General features: G+C 40.6%; 1 protein-coding gene across 2 annotated transcripts in view; it reads left to right on the forward strand.

Moving 5' to 3' along the window:
* Positions 1-746: 746 nt before the first annotated feature.
* Positions 747-19,877, forward strand: part of abcc9 (ATP-binding cassette, sub-family C (CFTR/MRP), member 9) — a 77,285-nt gene continuing 58,154 nt past the window's right edge. For both annotated transcript variants that reach the window (XM_041780545.1, XM_041780546.1), the window contains exons 1-9: positions 747-884; positions 3,936-4,000; positions 6,329-6,514; positions 14,854-14,995; positions 15,078-15,199; positions 15,279-15,445; positions 15,602-15,703; positions 17,266-17,406; positions 17,518-17,700. In XM_041780545.1, coding sequence (XP_041636479.1) covers positions 6,367-6,514; positions 14,854-14,995; positions 15,078-15,199; positions 15,279-15,445; positions 15,602-15,703; positions 17,266-17,406; positions 17,518-17,700 — 1,005 coding nt within the window. In that variant the 5' untranslated portion in view covers positions 747-884; positions 3,936-4,000; positions 6,329-6,366. The remainder of the gene's footprint in view (positions 885-3,935; positions 4,001-6,328; positions 6,515-14,853; positions 14,996-15,077; positions 15,200-15,278; positions 15,446-15,601; positions 15,704-17,265; positions 17,407-17,517; positions 17,701-19,877) is intronic.

Raw genomic sequence — 19,877 nt, forward strand, 5'->3', positions numbered from 1 at the left:
AGGGCAAAAAAGTTTCTCTTTATAAGGTTTTCTGGGAGAAAAATATTTAAAATTAAGACAGAAAAGAGCCACATGTGGCTCCAGAGCCCCATGAGGATCACTGCTCTACAGGATGAATGGGCACACATTCCCACAGAAACACTCCAGAATCTCGTGGCAAGCTTTCCAAGAAAAGTGAGGGCTGTTAACCCTGCAACAGGAGGCCACCTCCACATTAAAGTGCATGGATTATACAGGGTCAGTACAGTCCAGATCAGGTATTTACTTTTGTCCACATAGTGCACGCTGGTTGTTTTGCATTGATATGAAAATGTTGTTATGTTGTGAATTGCATTTTCAGTTTGACACGAGGTGTGCCATGGGTGAAAACAACACTGAAAATATACCCAGCTTACCATCGGTCATAGTTTTGATTGTGTGGGTTTGGAACACATTTTCTGAAATCCTCTTAGTATTGAATGATTATTTTTGATACATTTTACCTTTATAAGAATCTCAGAAACGGGTTAAATCTTCATATTGATGGAAGATGCTCTGGTTGTTTGTTACAACCCCCTCACACATTAAATGCATTTTAAAAATAGTAGGCTATCTTTAATATCAGGCAGCAGGTCCAGCTCTGCTTATTCGGCTTTATTCTGACCTACATTCGCCCACGATGCTTTATGAGAAATCTCAGCCACCGTATCCCACTGTGTCTGTGGGTTAGTGTGCCTGAGCGCCATAGCATCTCATCTAAGACGACACGACAGTAAACGATCCACAGGCATTTCCTGTCCCACCATTCCTTCAGTGGAAAGCCACCACAATATCACGGGGGATTTTAGATCCGGGAAAGGACGCAGAGACCCAGCTAGGACCCCACAAACCTGCGTCAGAGACGGGTGAGTGTTTCCTTTTTTAATCCCTCTGTCATTCACTACCAGCATCTCCAGCCTGGAGTAACACGATGTCTGCGGTTCATAGTGGGAAGGTGAACGAGGATTCACCAGACGCCATTAGCAAATCTTACAATCGAACATCTTAGCTCTTTAAATTAAAATATTAACCTTCAAAATACAAAAGATGTTACTGTTTGAGTCTCTTAAGCGTTTTCTTTTATTCGGCGTTAATTCAGTTACAAAAAAACGTACATTTAAGCTAAAATGAGCTTAAATCGCTGCGCTGCTAGCGGCAGATTTGACCTCTTGTAGTAGTAACGGTTAAGAGGAGATTAGGAGGGAGAGCGCAAAAGTTTTACGTTTCCTTAAAATCGGTTTCTCTTTAATCCACTTTCTCAACGCCGATTTGTAGTGTGGATTTGACTTGATAGAAATATATGATAAGTCGAATTTCAGGAACATCCTTAGGCGTGTGCAAGCTTAAAACTGTTAACTTGACTGGTTTCCTAATGGAGGTTTCGTGCTCTCTTAAAAGGCTCGACTGAATCCCCTTCTAGGTTATCTTGCAGGATACCTAAAATACACCATATTGGATTATCATAGCTCTATCGTGCTTTCATATGTAATTCGTGCAGGAATTCTGATTTTTTGTCACGTATTGAGCAGCTTGCATGTATGAAAGGCGATAGCCTATAGAGGGATTGTTCCCGCTTCACTGACCTGGTCCAAGGTCTCTCTTTAAATGCCAAACAAGCATTTCACGTGCATGAATGCAGCATCCTCACCCAGATTCACTGAGGTTTAGAGCTGCTTTACAGGCATCAGGGTCAGTTCAGATTACAGTAGGTAAGTAGGTTATCAATTAAAGCGTATTAATTTTTTTATAAAGAAGCTACAGCTCTTTGAATTTGTGTCTGTCATGACTACAGTGCTATGAAAAACGACCCCCCACCTCCCCCGATCTTTTTTTTTTTTTTTGCATATTTGTCAAACTTAAATGTTTCAGATCATCAATCAAGTTTTAATGATAGACAAAGATTATCCTACTAAATACAAAATGCTAAGGAAAAGCCCGTTCTAAGGCCGTGGGACTCCAGCTAACCACGTGAGCGCCATTTCCCACAAATGGTGAAAACTTGGGACAGTGGTGAAAAATCTTAGAAATGTATTATTATTACGTTTTTTATGCTTTTTTCTACTCAGGTCTTAAAGAGTTAAGTGACAAATATGCTACCATCAGGAAGAGGCAAATACTTTTTCACAGCACTGTAAAATTCATCACTAAATGTATTTTTATCTTGTGGATTTAGGCCTTTTTAAACATTTACAAGCTTTCCTCTGAGTAATCTTTAATGAAATATTAATAATCCGACTGAGTTTTTTTTTCACAAACTTGATTCTTAAAGTTCCTCTTACATTTTTTATACGATTTCTTTATGAAAGAATCAATCAGAGCACCAATAAATGTTTAAATAAAGTCTCAAACCTACACATACTAAATCATTTTGTCCTAAAGAGCAGTATTTGGCTGAACTGAGAGCAGTTTAGGTAAGATTACATCAGTGCATGTCTGTGTGTTACTGACATGTCACTTGGCTGATGAAGAGGCCCATAATAAACCCCCCACTCACCACTGCACTGGTTCAAGTGTGGAAATCTGATAGGAGGAACCTGCTGTCAAGTTCGTTAAAGTTACCAACAACTACAGTGGAACTTGCCTTGTGCAGTCCTTCAAAATAAAAGACAGCTTCTCTTTGTGGAAATGAGAGAATTCATCAGCAGATTAATTCAGGTGCGGACTATTGTTAAAGTAAACCACATGCACTCAGCATTGACATGACTCAGTTCTATATATATATGTGCAAAAAATAGAGAATAATTCAAATAAAAGTTCTTTAGATGGGCACAAAATGCTGAATTCACCCAAAGCTGGCTACCCAAAGGTGCAACTCAGATCAAAACACAGCTAAATAAATAAAAACAAGTTTATTTACTCATTCTCATAAAGACTAGAGCACTTTTATAGCCACTGAGAGATCATTTTTCCACTTTTGGAATTTTCTTCATTTATTGATCGTTGATTTTGGAAGTGTGTCAAATGTCAGTGATCAATGCATGTAAAGTGGCTGTTGTAAAGTCAGTGCATGGTCATGATAGCTCTTTGTGATCGTGCTATTTCTACACTGTATTAATGCCAGGTGCTCATAAGCTGAGCATGTGTACATTTCTCCTAATTTGCTTAGGGAAACATCCATTTTATGCCCATATAAGGGCATGAGACTGCAGGGCGGTGTGCAAACACAAAAGGCACACATAAGTGAGAAGAGAAGAAACAAGACATCAGTAACATCTGAATGGAAACAAACCATTAAAGGAATCACACGCTGGATTCCTAATATAAGAAATACTTCAATATTACTATTACATTTATTGCATATATGTTGTATTATTACTATATTATATGATGAACTACATTATAGTTATTACATCTACTTATTATTAATCAAAATCATCATAACTTTTGTTTTACCATTATTAAGCAGCTGTATTGGACATTTTCTTGTTCTAATTTGGTCAAAATGAATTTCCAAAATCTTTCAAATGCTATCTAATATTAGATCATGCATTTCTGGAATAGTTTTGTTTAGTTTTTTTAGTCATTATGTTGATTTATGTGATATTAAGAGAGACAACTATATGGCCATGAGTTAAAGCAAGTCGTAGCCTTGGCATCTTACTTCTAGGCTGAAGCTTTTTATGTTTGTTTTGTTTTACTTTTTTACTTATCATTTTCCCGTTTTTTACATTTATTTATTAAAGAAAGGTTTAGTGAGTTAAAAAAAAAAATGCCGCAACAAACTTTTATTTTGAAGGCCACCACCGGAAACGCCCTGCCTCCGTCGGTGTGACTTGCCTCCTCTGGCAGAGACGGACGGCAGAATGCGGAGCAGCTGATGCTCTGTCGAGGCTAAAAATAATCAACTTTTTACGCTCCAACTCTCACTGTATTGTGCTTCTTTTCCTCTTCTTTCTCTCCTCTGTCTTTTATCTTAGTTTTCTAATAAATCCAGACTTCAGGAATGACACGGTGTCAGTGAGGAATATCACGTTTCTCTGAGGTTAGTCAACATTTTCATGTTTTATTTCCTTTCTCATTAAGCTAGCTTAACTTTGTGGTGTGATTGAACGTAGCTTTACTGATGTTAATGTTAGCTTTTTAATTCGACCTTCTTTGTGCTTTTTCTGTGTTAAATGTGTTAGTGGTCCGATGCAGGTGCATTTTATCTGGTAAAATCTGGGGGCTAACATACTTTTCCTATTATTATGGCGCTTTGCTGCATGTTATCTGCCTGTACCAGCAAGAAACGCCAGTTTTACCTTAAAAATGTCCTTTGTGTTTAAAAAAACATCTTTACTTTTTTACCGTGCTCTCCTGAAGTAAAAGTGATATTTATATTCAGAAATGTTAGCGAGCAGCTCCTGTTTTGACGGAAATAGTTAGAAAAAAAAAAAAAATTAATCTAGATTTCAGCAAAACTCATAAAACCACGCCTGCAACAAAACAGAACTGACCTGCTGTGTTTTTGTGAATTTCTTAGCAAATAAAGTGAAAATTTCTCCACTAAGAGGCACAAAAATTACGACAGAGTATTAGGGCCACAGGAAGAGAAAAAAATAAAGGATTTAAATTATTATTATTATTATTTTTTGACATTACGAGAAGAAAGTCATAATATTATGAGAATAAAGTCGTAATAATAAGAGAATAAAGTCATAATATTATGAGAATAAAGTTGTTATATTACGAGAAAATACTCATGATATTACAAGAAAAAAGTCGTAATATTATGCGAATAAAGTCGCACTGCCACAGGCTCGCTCTGTGTCACTCCGCCCAGTGGTTTACTCGGAAAGTAGTTCCGCGTATTTGCTTCATGTGTCGTAATGTTACATAATTATGCGTTACTATTTCATAGCGTGGTGAATGTGCAGGTCACAGCTTGTCCACGAGAGCGTTTTGGAGTTGTTGGATTGTGTATTTGATGAGTTTGATGAGGGAAAGCCAGAATACCGTAAGACTCCACTGAGTTGGCACAGCAGCTCCGAACTTGGCAGCGCCGATCTAAAAATAGCTTGCATGGACAACTAAAGGTAACAAACCTATTACTAAGACTATAGGGATTATGGCAATGGGCAAATATGCCAAAATGTTGAAGTATCCCTTTAAGAACAAGGAATATTGTGGCGTAATATCAGAGGAAAAACAGCTCAAGGCTTTTGGGAGTATCAGCATTTAATATCAGTGTCATTTAGCAGACGCTTGCATCCAAAGTGACGTCCACCTGAGACATAGGCAGCTGTCCAAGGGTCCACACTGGATCCTGACTGTGCCCTGACTGGGGTCAAACCTCCAATCCTCTGTACTAAAGTCAACAATGTAGACCACTGAGCTATCCAGCTGCCTATATAGAAAACCTTAATTTGACTGAGGTAGGGACGTATAAATGCAGATCTCCAAAATAACCAACAGGGACTTCTGGGATTTTAGGAAACAATCACTAAAAGGGGACAATGGTTGCTTATTTTTCTAACGTTTGCTGGGAGAATTGAAGTGTGAAAGTGTTTTTTCTCCTAGAAATGATCAGTATGAAGAAAACAAAACAAGCGATTAAAATGGGACACTTTTCAATACCCATTTGATACCATGGCACTAAAATAGCACCTAAAATTGAGTAATTTCTTGTCTTTAATTAGTGAAACTACAAGAAAACTCCTCCGCTTGTCAAGCTTGCACAAAAGCGTTTGATACGCTGCAATACTGAACTTGTGCCAGTTTATTTAATCAGTGCTGTGCCTTTAGAGTGAAGAATATGATAAAAAGCTTTATTTTTTGTTGCAATCAATCAGTAAAAAAGCAGGGATTGTAGAGTATCTAACATTGTACAGAAAAGTATTACTTTAAGCACATTACTTTGATGGTTAAGCTTGTCACCTTTAAAGTTTTCAGTCATAATCTGCAGACCTTAAAGCTTTAAATCATGACTCAGGACAGTTAAGGAAGAATCCCTGAAGTCTCAGCCTCGTGTTAACCTCTGATGAGACACATTATACTTCTTTACATTCATTAACTTTAATGCACCTTAAGCCAGAGGGCATGTGGCTGGGCACTGTCCCTGAAATAGCCCTCATGCCTCACACCGGCCTGCGTTTGTGTTCCTCTGTGCACACTTCAGCGTGTGACATGCCACAAAAATGTCTGACCGAGTCGACAGAGTTCAAGCCCAAGAACAGAGAGAGGCTCACGGAGGGACACAAGACTGTGTTAGACACTCATCAGCCAATCTTCATTGAATTTTGCAGCTGGAAACAGTACTAAACCGTGATTTGTAGTTGTGTTTTGGTGTTTAGTTGTTTAAAAGTGTGTCTAATAGTTTTTGTTGTCACAGATTGACTGGAGGTTGGCGTGCAGCAGCCGGGCGGTGGCATGGCCTTGTCGTTCTGTGGCGGTAATAACACTACTGATTTTTACAACGTGAGGGACGGCGTGCTGAACAATGGCTGCTTTGTGGACGCTCTCAACCTGGTTCCTCATGTCTTCCTGCTCTTCATCACCTTCCCCATCCTCTTCATTGGTAGGTGCTGGAAACACAAAGACACAGATGGTTCATTAAGTGCTGTGAAAAAGTATTTGCCCCCTTTCTGATTCCTGAGTTTTCTTCAAATCCCCCCCCCCTTAAAAAAATAAATAATCATTCAGACACTGCATGTTGTATTTACTTGGGTTTTCTTTGAGAAATATAAAAATTAGTTTGATGATCTGAAACATTTAAGTGTGATAAATATGAAAAAAAAACTCAGGAATCAGAAAGGGGGCAAATACTTCTTCATGGCACTCTAAGTTCACGCTCTGAACCAAGTTTAATTATTTATGATTTCCTAAAACTTGTTTTTGGAATAGATGGATGGATGCATGGTTGGATGGATGGATGGATGGATGCATGGATGGATGGATGGATGCATGGATGGATGTATGGATGGATGGATGCATGCATGGATGGATGGATGTATGGATGGATGAATGGATGGATGGATGCATGGATGGATGGATGGATGCATGGATGGATGTATGGATGGATGGATGCATGCATGGATGGATGGATGCATGGATGGATGGATGGATGCATGGATGGATGGATGGATGCATGGATGGATGTATGGATGGATGGATGCATGCATGGATGGATGCATGCATGGATGGATGGATGCATGGATGGATGGATGGATGGATGCATGGATGGATGCATGGATGGATGGATGGATAGATGGATAGATGGATGCATGGATGGAAGGATGCATGGATGGATGGACGGATGGATGCATGGATGGATGCATGGATGGATGGATGGATAGATGGATGCATGGATGGAAGGATGCATGGATGGATGGATGGATGGATGCATGGATGGATGGATGGATGGATGCATGGATGGATGGATGGAAGGATGCATGGATGGATGGATGGAAGGATGGAAGGATGGATGGATGGAAGGATGCATGGATGGATGGATGGATGGATGGATGGATGGAAGGATGGAAGGATGGATGGATGGAAGGATGCATGGATGGATGGATGGAAGGATGGATGGATGGAAGGATGCATGGATGGATGGATGGATGGATGGATGGAAGGATGGAAGGATGGATGGATGGAAGGATGCATGGATGGATGGATGGATGATGCATGGATCCATGGATGGATGGATGGATGGATGGAAGGATGGATGGATGGATGGATGGATGATGCATGGATCCATGGATGGAAGGATGGATGGATGGATGGATGGATGCATGGATGGATGGATTTATGTATGGATGGATGGATGAATGGATGCATGGATGGATGTATATATGTATGGATGGATGGATGGATGGATGCATGGATGGATGGATAAAGTAGGGTGGCTGTAACTGCCCCTCACAATGTTTTGCGGTCAGTTACTGCAGCCCTAAGGAACAAAGGTTGGGAATCCCGGGGTTAATGTGTGCGTTCAGAGGATTATAATGTCAGAAATCTCCTGAATCTGTCTTCATGTTTGTTTTCTCCTTATTTTTAAAGCTGTTTAAGATTTCACCAAGAGTCTGGCCAGCCTTAGATTGACTCTAAACCACGGCATAAAGGTGCAGTAGTTCCATATTGTTGCTTCATTGTAGCCGATGTCTAAACTGAAGTTACCCTCTGCACGAGCCTAAAAATAAGTATGAACACAAGAACACTGGGTGCATTTGGGGTCAGTTTCTTCTCCATTACTGGATTACAAACAAACAACAAGACACAATGCACAATGTAATTTATCATCAAGGGATGTTTCTGCATTTTTGACTCATATGTAGATGTTTAAAATCAGAAATAACTGGTGTTACTGCCTTAGTCAGGGACTCCTTTATAGCTGATGGTGGAATATTTGCGTCTTTGCTGCACTAGTTCAGAATACTTCGAGGCCCATCTCGTATTGGCCCAAATAAAGGCAGGGTCATTTCACTGACTGAAGGAAATAAAGCCGGGGTTAAAGCTCTATTTGTACCCCAGTTTACGCTCCAAGAGGACGTCTAGCGCTCCTGCAGAGAGTCACAGGTGTATCAGTCCGTGTTTAGTGTATTTTTAATGACAGATGTTTCACGTGTTTCCTGCTTCATCCTTGTAAAGTTTCACCTTTTCTACTGGAAAGTCTGATGAATCCCTGCAGCTGTCAGGACAGGAGTAATCCTGTCGGGATTATCGGAGCAGACACGATGTTTGGTCTCATTGATAAATACATGCAGTGCTGTATTTTTAAGGATTACCTGCAGATGCATCATGGATTCAGCCTCCTGAGCACCTAGGATAGAAGATCAGTGCCTTTCCACGGTTATATCATCATTAAAAGACATGATACCTTAAAGGCCCTGACCTTAGGGCCTCCATTATTTGTGTACTTATTTACTTAATCCTCTTGATCCCATGTAGGTCAAGAGTTCATGGCTAGCTCACTCCATTCTTCAGTATCCATGATGAAATGTCAACACTTACCCCAGGCTAAGGTCACCCAGGCAGCTCATTTGTTATGGCTCCTCTGGGAGTTATTTTTAGGATTTTACAGGTTTCCCTGGATTCCTGGAGTCCGTTCTACGTTATTCTTTGGTACATCGTCTGTCTGGAGAGGCTTCAGTCTGGCTCCATTTACATGAAAGATGCCCTGATTTGTCAGGAACTCGGCTTGTGGTCGACGTTATCATCATCTCTGTAGTGATGAGGACAGAAAACAGTGGAACACCTGCAGGTGTTGGAGTACTCAAGTACTGGTAAAATCCAGCCTCTATGAGGAACTGATCATCATCAGATTATTTTTATTAAAAATGCATGATCAGTAGACCTGAATTAAAGCTTCTAGTCACCAGTCTGATCAGTTGTGGGTAATCCTCTGGTGTCTGCAGCAGAGAAGCACTGAGTGCTACAGTCTCATTAAGCCCCTGGACTGCAGCCCTAGTCGAATTGTATTGAAGGCACCTGAAAAATCGAAGAACGTGATCCTCAGACATGCATCAGCAGTGTCCAGATGTGTATGGGCTCTCTGGAGCAGGTAGATTAAGGCGTCATCTACACCAATGTTGGTCTGATAGCTGAACTGTAAGGGGTCCATACATGTGCTTGCCCTGGGCCTGATGTCAGTGAGGACCAGCCTTTCCAAGGTCTTCATTATGTGTGAGGTGAGAGCCTGTGGACATTTAGGTCCATGGGGTGTTTTTTTCTTTTTTGGGAACAGGGACCAGGCAGGATGTTTTCCAGAGTGTGGGGACTCTCTGCAGCTCATATTAAACAAGCAGAGCTGAGCAGAGCAGGCCTTTAGCAATGACTGGAGTGTAATGAGTGGGGTACAGGGTGACTGGATGGGTTGTCAGATCCATTAAAAAAACAGTTTGTTTAAGCTCACCCTACTTGAATATGCCTTGATGCAGCCTCTGAGAACAGCCTCCCCTTTCAGCACTGACCTTCTGTGGCTTACCCTCCTTGTGGAGGGTGCTAATGATTGTCTTCTAGGCATTTGTCGAGTCAGCAGTCTTCCCCATGATTGAGGTTGTGTGTACAGAACAAGAGTGAGAGAATGAAGGCTCAGGAAACCTCATGGACTTTCAACTATTTTCTTATATTTTGAGATAGTAGATTTTTGATTCTTGCTTTTAGCTGTAATAATACAGAGTCAAAACAAAAAATGTCTTGACTTTGTATGAGATGAATCTAGAGCAGCGGTTTTCAAAGTGTGAGGCGGGCCTCCCCTGGGGGGCGCCACAGAGCTTCAGGGGAGGCGTGGAACCATAAACCAGAAAAAAATGTAATCTGCTTTGCGAACCTCTGCTGTGCATGGAGCAAAATGGATAGACTTATAGTTACTATAGGGACTATGCTATAGAGCAGTGTTACTCAACCAAAGAGCCACATTTTTGAAAAATACCTTTGCAAGAGCCACAATGTAAGAGGTAAATAGTGGCAAAAGCAGCTTGAAGTAGCAATAAAAATAGGTTAAAGGTGGCAAAATGGTCTAAAAGCAGCAAAAAATGTGTGAAAAAGAGCGAAAACGGGGAGGAAAAGTGGAAAAATGGTCAGAAAGTAGCAGAAACGGGTGAGAAGTAACAGAAAAAGTGAGTGGAAAGTGACTTAAATGGGCAAAAAGCAGTCAAGAGTGGCAAAAATGGTCAAAAAGAGGAAACAAGTGGTATGTAATGACAAAGGATAGTTTAAATGGGCAAAAACGTGGCAAAAAATTGTGAAAAAGGCAAAAATGGGATTAAAAAATTGGCAGAAAAAAAAGGTAAAAATTGGGAAAAAAGGAAACAAGTGGTATTAAATGGCAAAAGCAGCTTAAATAGACAAAAAGTTGCAAAAAATGGTTAAAAAAGGGCAAAAAAATGACATAAAAGTGGCAAAAATTGGGAAAACGTGGCAAAAAGATGTCGAAAAAATGAGCAAAAGAATTAGGGAAAAAAAGGGATATTTAATGATGAAAGGTAGCATATATGGGCAAAAAGGTGAAAAGGGGCAAAAATGGGATTAAAGTGGAAAAAATGGGTAAAAGTGGCAAAAAAAAATTATGAAATGGCCAAAAAATCTGAGACAGGGGTATTTAATGGCATTATAACTGAATAAGAGGGAAAGGCAGCTGTTTGAGGACATTTGCAAACCAAAATATACAAAATATATTAATGTTAAAAATATTTAAAGATTAGACATAAAATGTTTGAAATGTTGTTGTTTAATTATTTTTCAATTTGAATCCTTTTTGTGGGTGGGGGTCCACCGAATGAATAATTTCTTCTTGGGGGGCTCACATTTTGAAAACCACTGTTCTAGGAGGACGAGGCCTCTGCCTAACGGTAAAACTACCAATGCATGTAACTGCCGTATCTTTCAGGCCTAACCCAGATACACTTGTCCCTTATTTCTTAGCTGTAAAAAGGAGATTATAATGCTCTTTTAATTCTTGGATATTAGCAAAGTCAGCCTGACCTCATGCTATCAAAAATCAGAAAACAGCTCCGACAATAAGGAGTCAAAGGAGAAGACTTGTGTTGTTTCCCGCTGAGTTGTGTTAGGATCTCTGCAGAGTCACTCAGTGTCATCCTTAGGGCAGAGCAGATGTGTCTGAGATATTTACACACCCCCGCCGCCACTTTCTCTCTTTCTCATGGACACTTGGACTCATTTTAACACTCTTCCCTTCAGCAGTGTGAACGTTAAGCAGCTTTGAAGAGCAGTTAAGACGGGATTAATTCAGCGATCCATCAGTAACCGGGCTGTTTCTGCAGGAGATACGAAGAAAGAGAACAGACAGCGAAACTGCTGCAGATGCAGAAAGACGCTGAGACATCATCAAATATTAAGATGTTTATTTTATTTGTTTTGGTTTTGCTCTAGTGAGAGAAATAACTTCCTTTCCTTTAAATTCACAACATCCACTCACGCTGATCTGATTTTATATTTAGAGACCAGAATCACTGTGGTTCCCACCGGGAAAGTTTTAGCCACAACTGAGGAATTTAAACTTTAATCAGGACAGAGTTTCACACAAATGTTTACCAAGGAGTCGTGACAAATTGATGACAATTTTGACAGAAATAGTCAAAGGTCAGCTTCGTGTTTTTAGATTATCCCGCCCTGTTTCTTTATATCTCACTAAGGCCTTCAGGGAATATCTTGAAATGAGCTATCAGCATCCTCTAGGACTCAGAGATCAACAGATTTGATCTCTGTGGTCAGAAGTCGATGTCTCTGTGACCTCACATCCTCTCTGTGAATAAGACATCGCTGCGCCTGGAGGGGTTATATAACATCGGCTTTATTTGACCAGAGGCAGGCCAGATACAGTGTTGAGTTTTACACATTTTTATGATGGATTTTGGAGTATAACAAACCAAAATCACTGCACAGATTCTTAGAAATTAAGACAATCATTACACGTCAGTATAGCTGCAAGAAAAGCTTTTCCTGAGGCTCTAAGAGGACTCCAGGGACTTCAACGTCACTTCAGCGTTAAGTTTGAGAGGCATTTCTCAAACTTAACAATCCTAACTTTCTTAACACTTCAAAAACATGCAAACAGCAGTTCAGTCAGGACCACTTTGTCAAGAAACATGCATGATTTGCAGTTTATAAATTCTGTTTTTTATTTGTGTTTGGTAGTATGACTGTTCTGGGATCCCCCCTGCCCTTCCACAAGCCTATGTGGAAAGCATCTTCCTGTGCCTACAAGGAGAGCCTGAGGCTGGGAGAGAAGCAACAATAAACCCCAGAGCAGAGCAGGCATCAGTGATAACAGACAGATGCTGATTAAGTCAGATGAAGCAGAGAGGAGGAGCTGGGGTGGAGGAGGGTTGCAGAAAGCAGCCTGCAGAGGGAGAGACAAAGCATAGCCAGGCTATTTGGTGGCGCTCGACTCTATGGCCTGCCTGAACTAACGCTACATGCTTGATTTGTTTAACAAGCAGGAAATGAAAATAAAACTGTTATAAATAGATCAATACAATACCGATATATTAGTAAATATAAGTGTAGTTCAGCCCTTACAACACACATTAAAGTTTAAGGAATGAGGATGAGCAAAAACAGACTGCAAGTCTGCTGGTCCTGCCTAAAACTTCACAAACTTATTCATACATACCCCTGTATTTACCACTGACATAGGCTGATATTTACAGCCAATAAAGACTGAAATACACCGCTGATATAAGTCAGTATTTTCTGCATATATAGGCTGGTATTTACAGCTAATTTAGGTAGATATTTTTTTCAACAGATAAGGGCTGATAATCACAGCCGTGTTATAGCTGATATATGCTGATATTAACTGCTGATGAGATAATATTTACAGCCCATGTAGACTGATATTTATTGCTGATATAGGCCAGTATTTATGGTCTTTATAGGCAAATATTTACTACCAAAATGGATTGATATTTACAAAGGATACATGCTGATATTTATAGCTGATAAAGCTGCTGTGTTTGCCCAAAATGCTGGCAAGTTTTTGAATAAATTGCCATTTTTGTTGTGTATTTGGAGTATTAAGAAGTTTGCTTGCACTTTTCGGCAATTAAAGCAAGAAATAACTAAACTTTAGGATTTCTGCTTTAGCTGCTGTGGTATCCAAAGAGCTATAAATGTTATTCGAATTTTACAAGTCCTGTATTTAAGTTAAATGCTTGTGCTTTGTAAATGTATATTTTTCTACTTAAGTAAGAAATGATAAAAGCAGAAATGAATGTTTGTTTTTAGGTTTGTTGAGACGTTCCTCTCCTGTCGGCTGTTTCTCTCTGCAGACGGTATCATAAAGAGTTGGACATACGTTGTCTGTGTTAATGTTTGTGTTTGTACACTACTTTATGGGAATAGATCTGACCAGAGGCCCTCGGCGTGCTCCCTCAGGGCTCTCTAATTGATGCTTCCTGCTTCTAGTTTTTTTTAATGGCGTCTTTCCCTGAGCCTTTAACATGGCCGAGGTCCATTTAGTTAAGAGCAGAGACAACACTAATACAGCGTTAGCACAAATAAACCACTGTGGTTCTGACCCTCCGTGGTTCTTATGAATAAACATAATAAAGTTAGTTTTAATTTAGAGTGAATTAAGAGGTATAAATAGTTACTGAAGGACACTCTGACATGATGGAGCAGTAAAATAATGGTTTGACACATTTTTTAGACAAATTTTGATCAGTGACAAGCCTTGTATTAAAACCCTGCAGCCGCAAATCTGGCCTAGAGTTGGGCTTATAGTGGTTAAATATGTGGTCAGTATGGCTGAATGTTTTTGGAAAGCAATCTATTTGTGATTTGATATGCAGTTATGCCTTAACTTTCTTTTATTCCTAAACAAGGGCTGAACAATTCTTTTAAATATCTAATTCCGATGATTTTGACCCGTATTGCAAATTTGATATGAATGATTGCACTGAAGGGTTTTTGTCATTTTAGGAGTCCAGTGTGTAATTCCTTTATGGTTTATTTTGATCTGGATGTTAGTGATATCTCCCTTCTTCTTTTCTCACTCCTGTGTGCCTTCTGTGTTTGCACACTGCCCTGCAGTCTCTCGCCCTTATATGGGCATAAAAGGGGTGTTTCCTTATGCTAATGAGGAGAAATGTGCACACCCTTCCAGCTCATGAGCACTCGGCATTCATCAACATGAGAACAGGAGAAAACAATCAGCAGTTTAAGGATGTGTCATGAACCCGGTGCAGGTTCCTCTGAGAAACTTTGGAAAAACAAATCTTTGGAGGATACTGGTGAATCAGAGCTGTACTTGTAACACAGTCAAGAAAGCAGTAATTATAATTTTAGTGGTCTTCCTATTCCCTTTATTCCCCCTATATCTGGAGGTTAAAAGCTTTGATTCATCATGTAATCTTTAGTTGCTCTCCATGCCCATCTTTCTATCTCATCCAGGCTGGGGCAGCCAGAGCTCAAAGGTCCAGATCCATCACAACACATGGCTTCATTTCCCCGGACACAACCTGAGATGGATCCTCACTTTCTCGCTGCTGTTCGTCCACGTCTGCGAGTTCGCGGAGGGCATTGTCTCCACCAAGTAAGCCCTCAGAAAAACCTCAGACAACCCCGTCAAATCCAGCTTTTTTCCTGTTGGTTACTCAGTCTTTTTTTTAATGCAGGGTGATGAACTCCAACCACCTCCATCTCTACATGCCAGCCTTCATGGGGTTCATAGCAGCTACAACATCAGTGGTTTACTACCACAACATAGAGACGTCCAACTTCCCCAAATTGCTGCTCGGTAACTTCTTCTTCAGGACCAGTGCAATATGAACAAAAAAACTGACTCTTGATATTTAAAATCTCCTTTTTCTGCACAGTCCTGTTCATCTACTGGGTGTTGGCATTCATCACAAAGTCCATAAAGCTGTGGAAGTTTGCTGAGTTCAATGTCGGGCCGCAGCACTTAAGGTTCTGCATCACGGCCATGTTAGTGCTTCTGTACGGGCTGCTGATGGCCGTGGAGGTCAACGTCATCAGAGTCCGGGTCAGTTATGTTTCATTCATAATTAACCTTTTATGTGTTAGAGCTCAATGTGGAGCATTTTCTGCTGTTACTGGTCTTTTTTTCCAACCTGTGTTTGCATGTATGTTTTTCTTAACTGAGAAGGTAAAGTAATTTTGTCCTTTTCTCTCTCTGTAGAAATATGTCTTCTTTGCCAACCCTCAAAAGGTGAAACCACCCGAGGATTTGCAGGATTTGGGGGTTCGTTTTCTGCAGCCGTTTGTCAACCTGCTGTCCAAGGTAAACATCCTGATTTTTTTTTGGTAGGAGAGGACCTTTTCTCTGATGTTGGCTGAAACAAATTACTGGAGCAGCTCCCGACGTTTTTAAGTAACAAGTCTTAAATTATAATTTTGTCTATCAAGGGAAAAAACATCCAAACTTACCTGGCCCTATGTGAAAAGTCAGTGCCCCTTAAACCTAATAACTGGTTGTTCCTTCCTTGGCAGCAACAACTGCAAGCAAACATGCAAAAACTGGTGATGAATCTATTGCATTGCTGTGGGGGAATGTTGTCCCACTCTTCTTTGCAGAATTGTTTTAATTTAGGCACATTGGAGGGTTTTCCAGTATGAACAGCCTGTTTAAGGTCACAGCATCTCAATCAGACTTAAGTCCAGACTTTGACTAGACCATGCCAGAACTTTCATTTTGTTTTTTTAATCCATTCAGAGGTGGACTTGCTGGTGTGTTTCAGGCACACAGCTTCCAGAAAGTTATGCCTCTGTCTGGTCAGTCCTAAGAATATTTTCCCAGGAGTCTTGGGGATCATCAGGATGTGATGCCATTGTTGCCCAGTCTCTTTCAGATTGTTGAATCATGAACTCTGACCTTAACTGAGTCAGTGAGGCATGCAGGTCTTTAGATGCTGTTCTGGGTTCTTCTGGGACCTCCTGGATGAGTCGTCCATGCGCTCTTGGAGGCATACTCCAGCTCCGGCTACTCCTGGGAAGGTTCACCACCGTTCCAAGTTTTCCCCATTTGTGGATAATGGCTCTAACTGAGTCCCCAAACTAGGAAAAATGCCTGGCCACTCCTGGGAAGGTTGACCTCTGTTAACAGTTTTCTCTGTTTGTGGTTAATGGCTCTCAGTGTAGTTGGTTAGAGTTCCAAAGCTTTAGAAATGTCTCTGTAACCCTTTCAGACTGACTGATGTTAGCGACTTTGTTTCTAATCTTTGCTCTTTGGATGGTTCCCGGAGGTGTTGGAGATCTTTTTTTTTTGTTGTTTGTTTTTTTAGGGATATATTTATTTTTGGGCATTTTTGTGCCTTTATTAGATGGAGGAGGACAGTGGGTAGAGTTGGAAACTGGGTCAAGAGTTGGGGAGAGACATGCGGTAAAGGGCCTCAGGCCGGATTCAAACCCAGGCCACCTGTGTACATGGGGAGGGCCTTTAACCACTAGGCCACCTGCTCCCCAGGTGTTGGAGATCTTTTAGCCTACTTTGTTTTGTCGGACAGGTTCTATTTAATGGATTTCTGGATTCAACAGGTCTGGCAGTAATCAGGTCTGGGTGTGGATAGTCGACCTGAACTCAGCTTTATAAAAACTCATGATTTGGGGGGGGGGACTTTTTTCCACATAGGGCCAGGTAGATTTGGATGGCTTTTTCCCCTTGATAAATTAAATCATCATTTAAAAACTGACTGATATTAAATTAGTTTGATGATCTGAAGAATGTAAGTGTACCAAATTCATAAAAAAAAGAAATCAAACACTTTCTTACAGCCCTGTAGATGTACTCGGAGCTCTAAATGGCAGCAGAGTTTAGTAAATATTGGATCTCTTGGCACGTTTTAGGCGACATATTGGTGGATGAATCCTCTCATCATCGGAGCCCATAAGCGACCGATCGAGCTGAAGAAGATCGGCAAGCTGCCCATCGCAATGAGAGCACTCACCAACTACCTCCGGCTGAAAGACGCCTACGAGGATCAGAGGGTGAGCAGATGGAGACGCTTCTGATCTGATTAAACATGAATGAAATGGTGAGCTTGTTTGTTTTCTCTGTGAACCTGGCTGTTCTTTTATTATCTCTCTTTCCCCACGTAGACTGCAGAGGATCCAGATCGCAGCCCTTCAATATGGCGCTCCATGTACCGAGCGTTCGGTCGTCCAATTCTGCTCAGCAGTACCTTCCGCTACCTGGCCGACCTGCTGGGCTTCGCCGGGCCGCTCTGCATCTCTGGGATCGTACAGTACATGGAGGCGGAGAAGAACAGGACGTCGAGTGATGTGGGTTTCTGAGTCGACTTATCCTGTTTGTCGTAGCATTGCATTTGTGGTACAAGTGTTTATTAGCAGATGGTTGTCATGATTCCTCAGCTGATCTGTAGGCGTCAAAAACAAAAGACAAGGGAATCAAAACTTCAAGAGTCCAAAGTCTTTAAGATCTGTCCAACCTGGTCAGTTCCACCCGCTTTTACACATGTTCACAATGTTTTTGTGCACTTTAGATCTTTACTTTGACTGAAGATCATGATGTTTCTGCACTTTAAAAAATGGAGATTTGATCGTTTTGAATCACGTGGCATTTAAGAGTACTGGAATATCAACAACCTCGGTGTTAGCAGTGTTTTTGAGCTCCACAGTGTGGACGTATTGAGTGTCCAGGACTGTTTTACTTCTTAGAGGTGCAATGTGTAAAATTAGGGAATATTAACATCTAAAGGCTTTTGCCCACCAAGAATGACACGAATAAACAACACAAAAATGCAAATAATTTAGAGACCAATTTTGGAGCGCCTTTTTATACACAGCAGGAGCGATGAGACTTCCAAATAAATGATGCACATTTGAGCTGTGATAGTCTACATCATGTTTGTCTCTCTGCTCTGATAAACTGAAATACATTAAAGCAGGGGTTCTCAACATTGGGGTCAGGACCCCATTGGGGGTTGCGAGAAGCTGAGAGGGGGTCCCCAGATGCCTTAAAAAAGCTAAGAACATTTTTGAATGACACTGTTGCCACTATACACCAATTTTACCTGATTTTAACCCTTTTTTATCACTTTTTTCCCCACCAATTTTGCCAATTTCAGCACATTTTTTGTCAGTTTTAAACCCTTTCCACCACTTTTTTCTGCCTGTTTTTGCCACTTCTAAACCAAATCTTGCCGCTCTCTGCCTATTGTTGACTCTGCTGACACATTATTGCCACTTTTAAACCCCTTTTACCACTTTTTAAGCCACATTTCACAATTTGGCAGTTTCTGACTATTTCTGCCTCAGCTAACTCTTTTTTTGCCAGTTTACATCAATTTTTATCCCACTTCACCAAATTTCCACCTATTTTTGCCACTTTAACACCATTTCAGCCACTTTTTAATCCCCTTTTACCACTTAATATGCCCATTTTTGCCATTTTTTGTTTTTTTGCCACTTTTATCTGATTTTTAGCATTTCTAACCAATTTCTGCTACTTTTAAAATCTAATTCCACCACTTTTTCCACCGTTTTTTGCCATTATTAACCCATTTTAACTATTTTTAACATATTTCAATTCTGTTTTAAACATTTTTGAGAGGGCCACTTACTACACAAATGAATTAAAATTTGTTTCTTCGATAAGTGGGTTATTATTCAGGTTAAATATAAAATACCACAGCTTAACTTTCCAATGGACCATGATTTTGCTGGCCTCCAGTTTGGCTGGGCCCCAGAAAGCTCTCCCATTTTTCCCCTTATGGGCAGCCTTGTCTGCACATGACTATTCTTGAATGTGCATGGCTGTGTTCAACTACCTTCTGGTATGGTGGGGGTCCCCGGTCTCTGGCACCTTTATTTTGGGGGTTGCGGGCTGAAAAGGTTGAGAACCCAGGTTTCAAAGTTTGTTTGGGGGCGCCACATGAATTCAGGGGAGGTGTGGAACCATAGAAAAGCCGATTTGCTTAGCTGACTTCTGCTGTGCATGGAGCTAAATGGACAGATTTATCATTAATGTAGAGGCCGTACTAGAGTCCAAGTGTTTAATTTGCAGAGATGCTAATAACAGCATAAGGCTGTGGGCAACTGAGACATTTAACTCTGCAAGTGCAGGTTTTTTACCCCAACAATGATCAAAAGTGAGTACCAGGCAAGGCTGAAGGTGGAGGATGATCTGCAGTTATGCAATCCTGCATCAGCTGCATGGATGCAAACTCAGTTCCCTCTAAATCAGAGCATAGAGCTTAAATATCAGGTAGTATAAGCAATAAGTTCAATACTGAAACTGAATCAACCACAGTTCAAAAAAATATTTGACACGATTCCTTTGGCGAAATTACTTTTTGAGCTTGCAGTGAATTATTTTAATTGCAAGTGTGAATTATATGTATGTAAAAACATGTGTGGTGTGGTGTGCTGAGGCTTTAACAGTCAGACTCTAGACTGCCATGCTTACTGCTGGTGGTAACTGTCCTAACCAGTGGAAT

The sequence above is a fragment of the Cheilinus undulatus genome, linkage group 23 (assembly GCF_018320785.1).
Source record: "Cheilinus undulatus linkage group 23, ASM1832078v1, whole genome shotgun sequence".
Classification (NCBI taxonomy): Eukaryota; Metazoa; Chordata; class Actinopteri; order Labriformes; family Labridae; genus Cheilinus; species Cheilinus undulatus.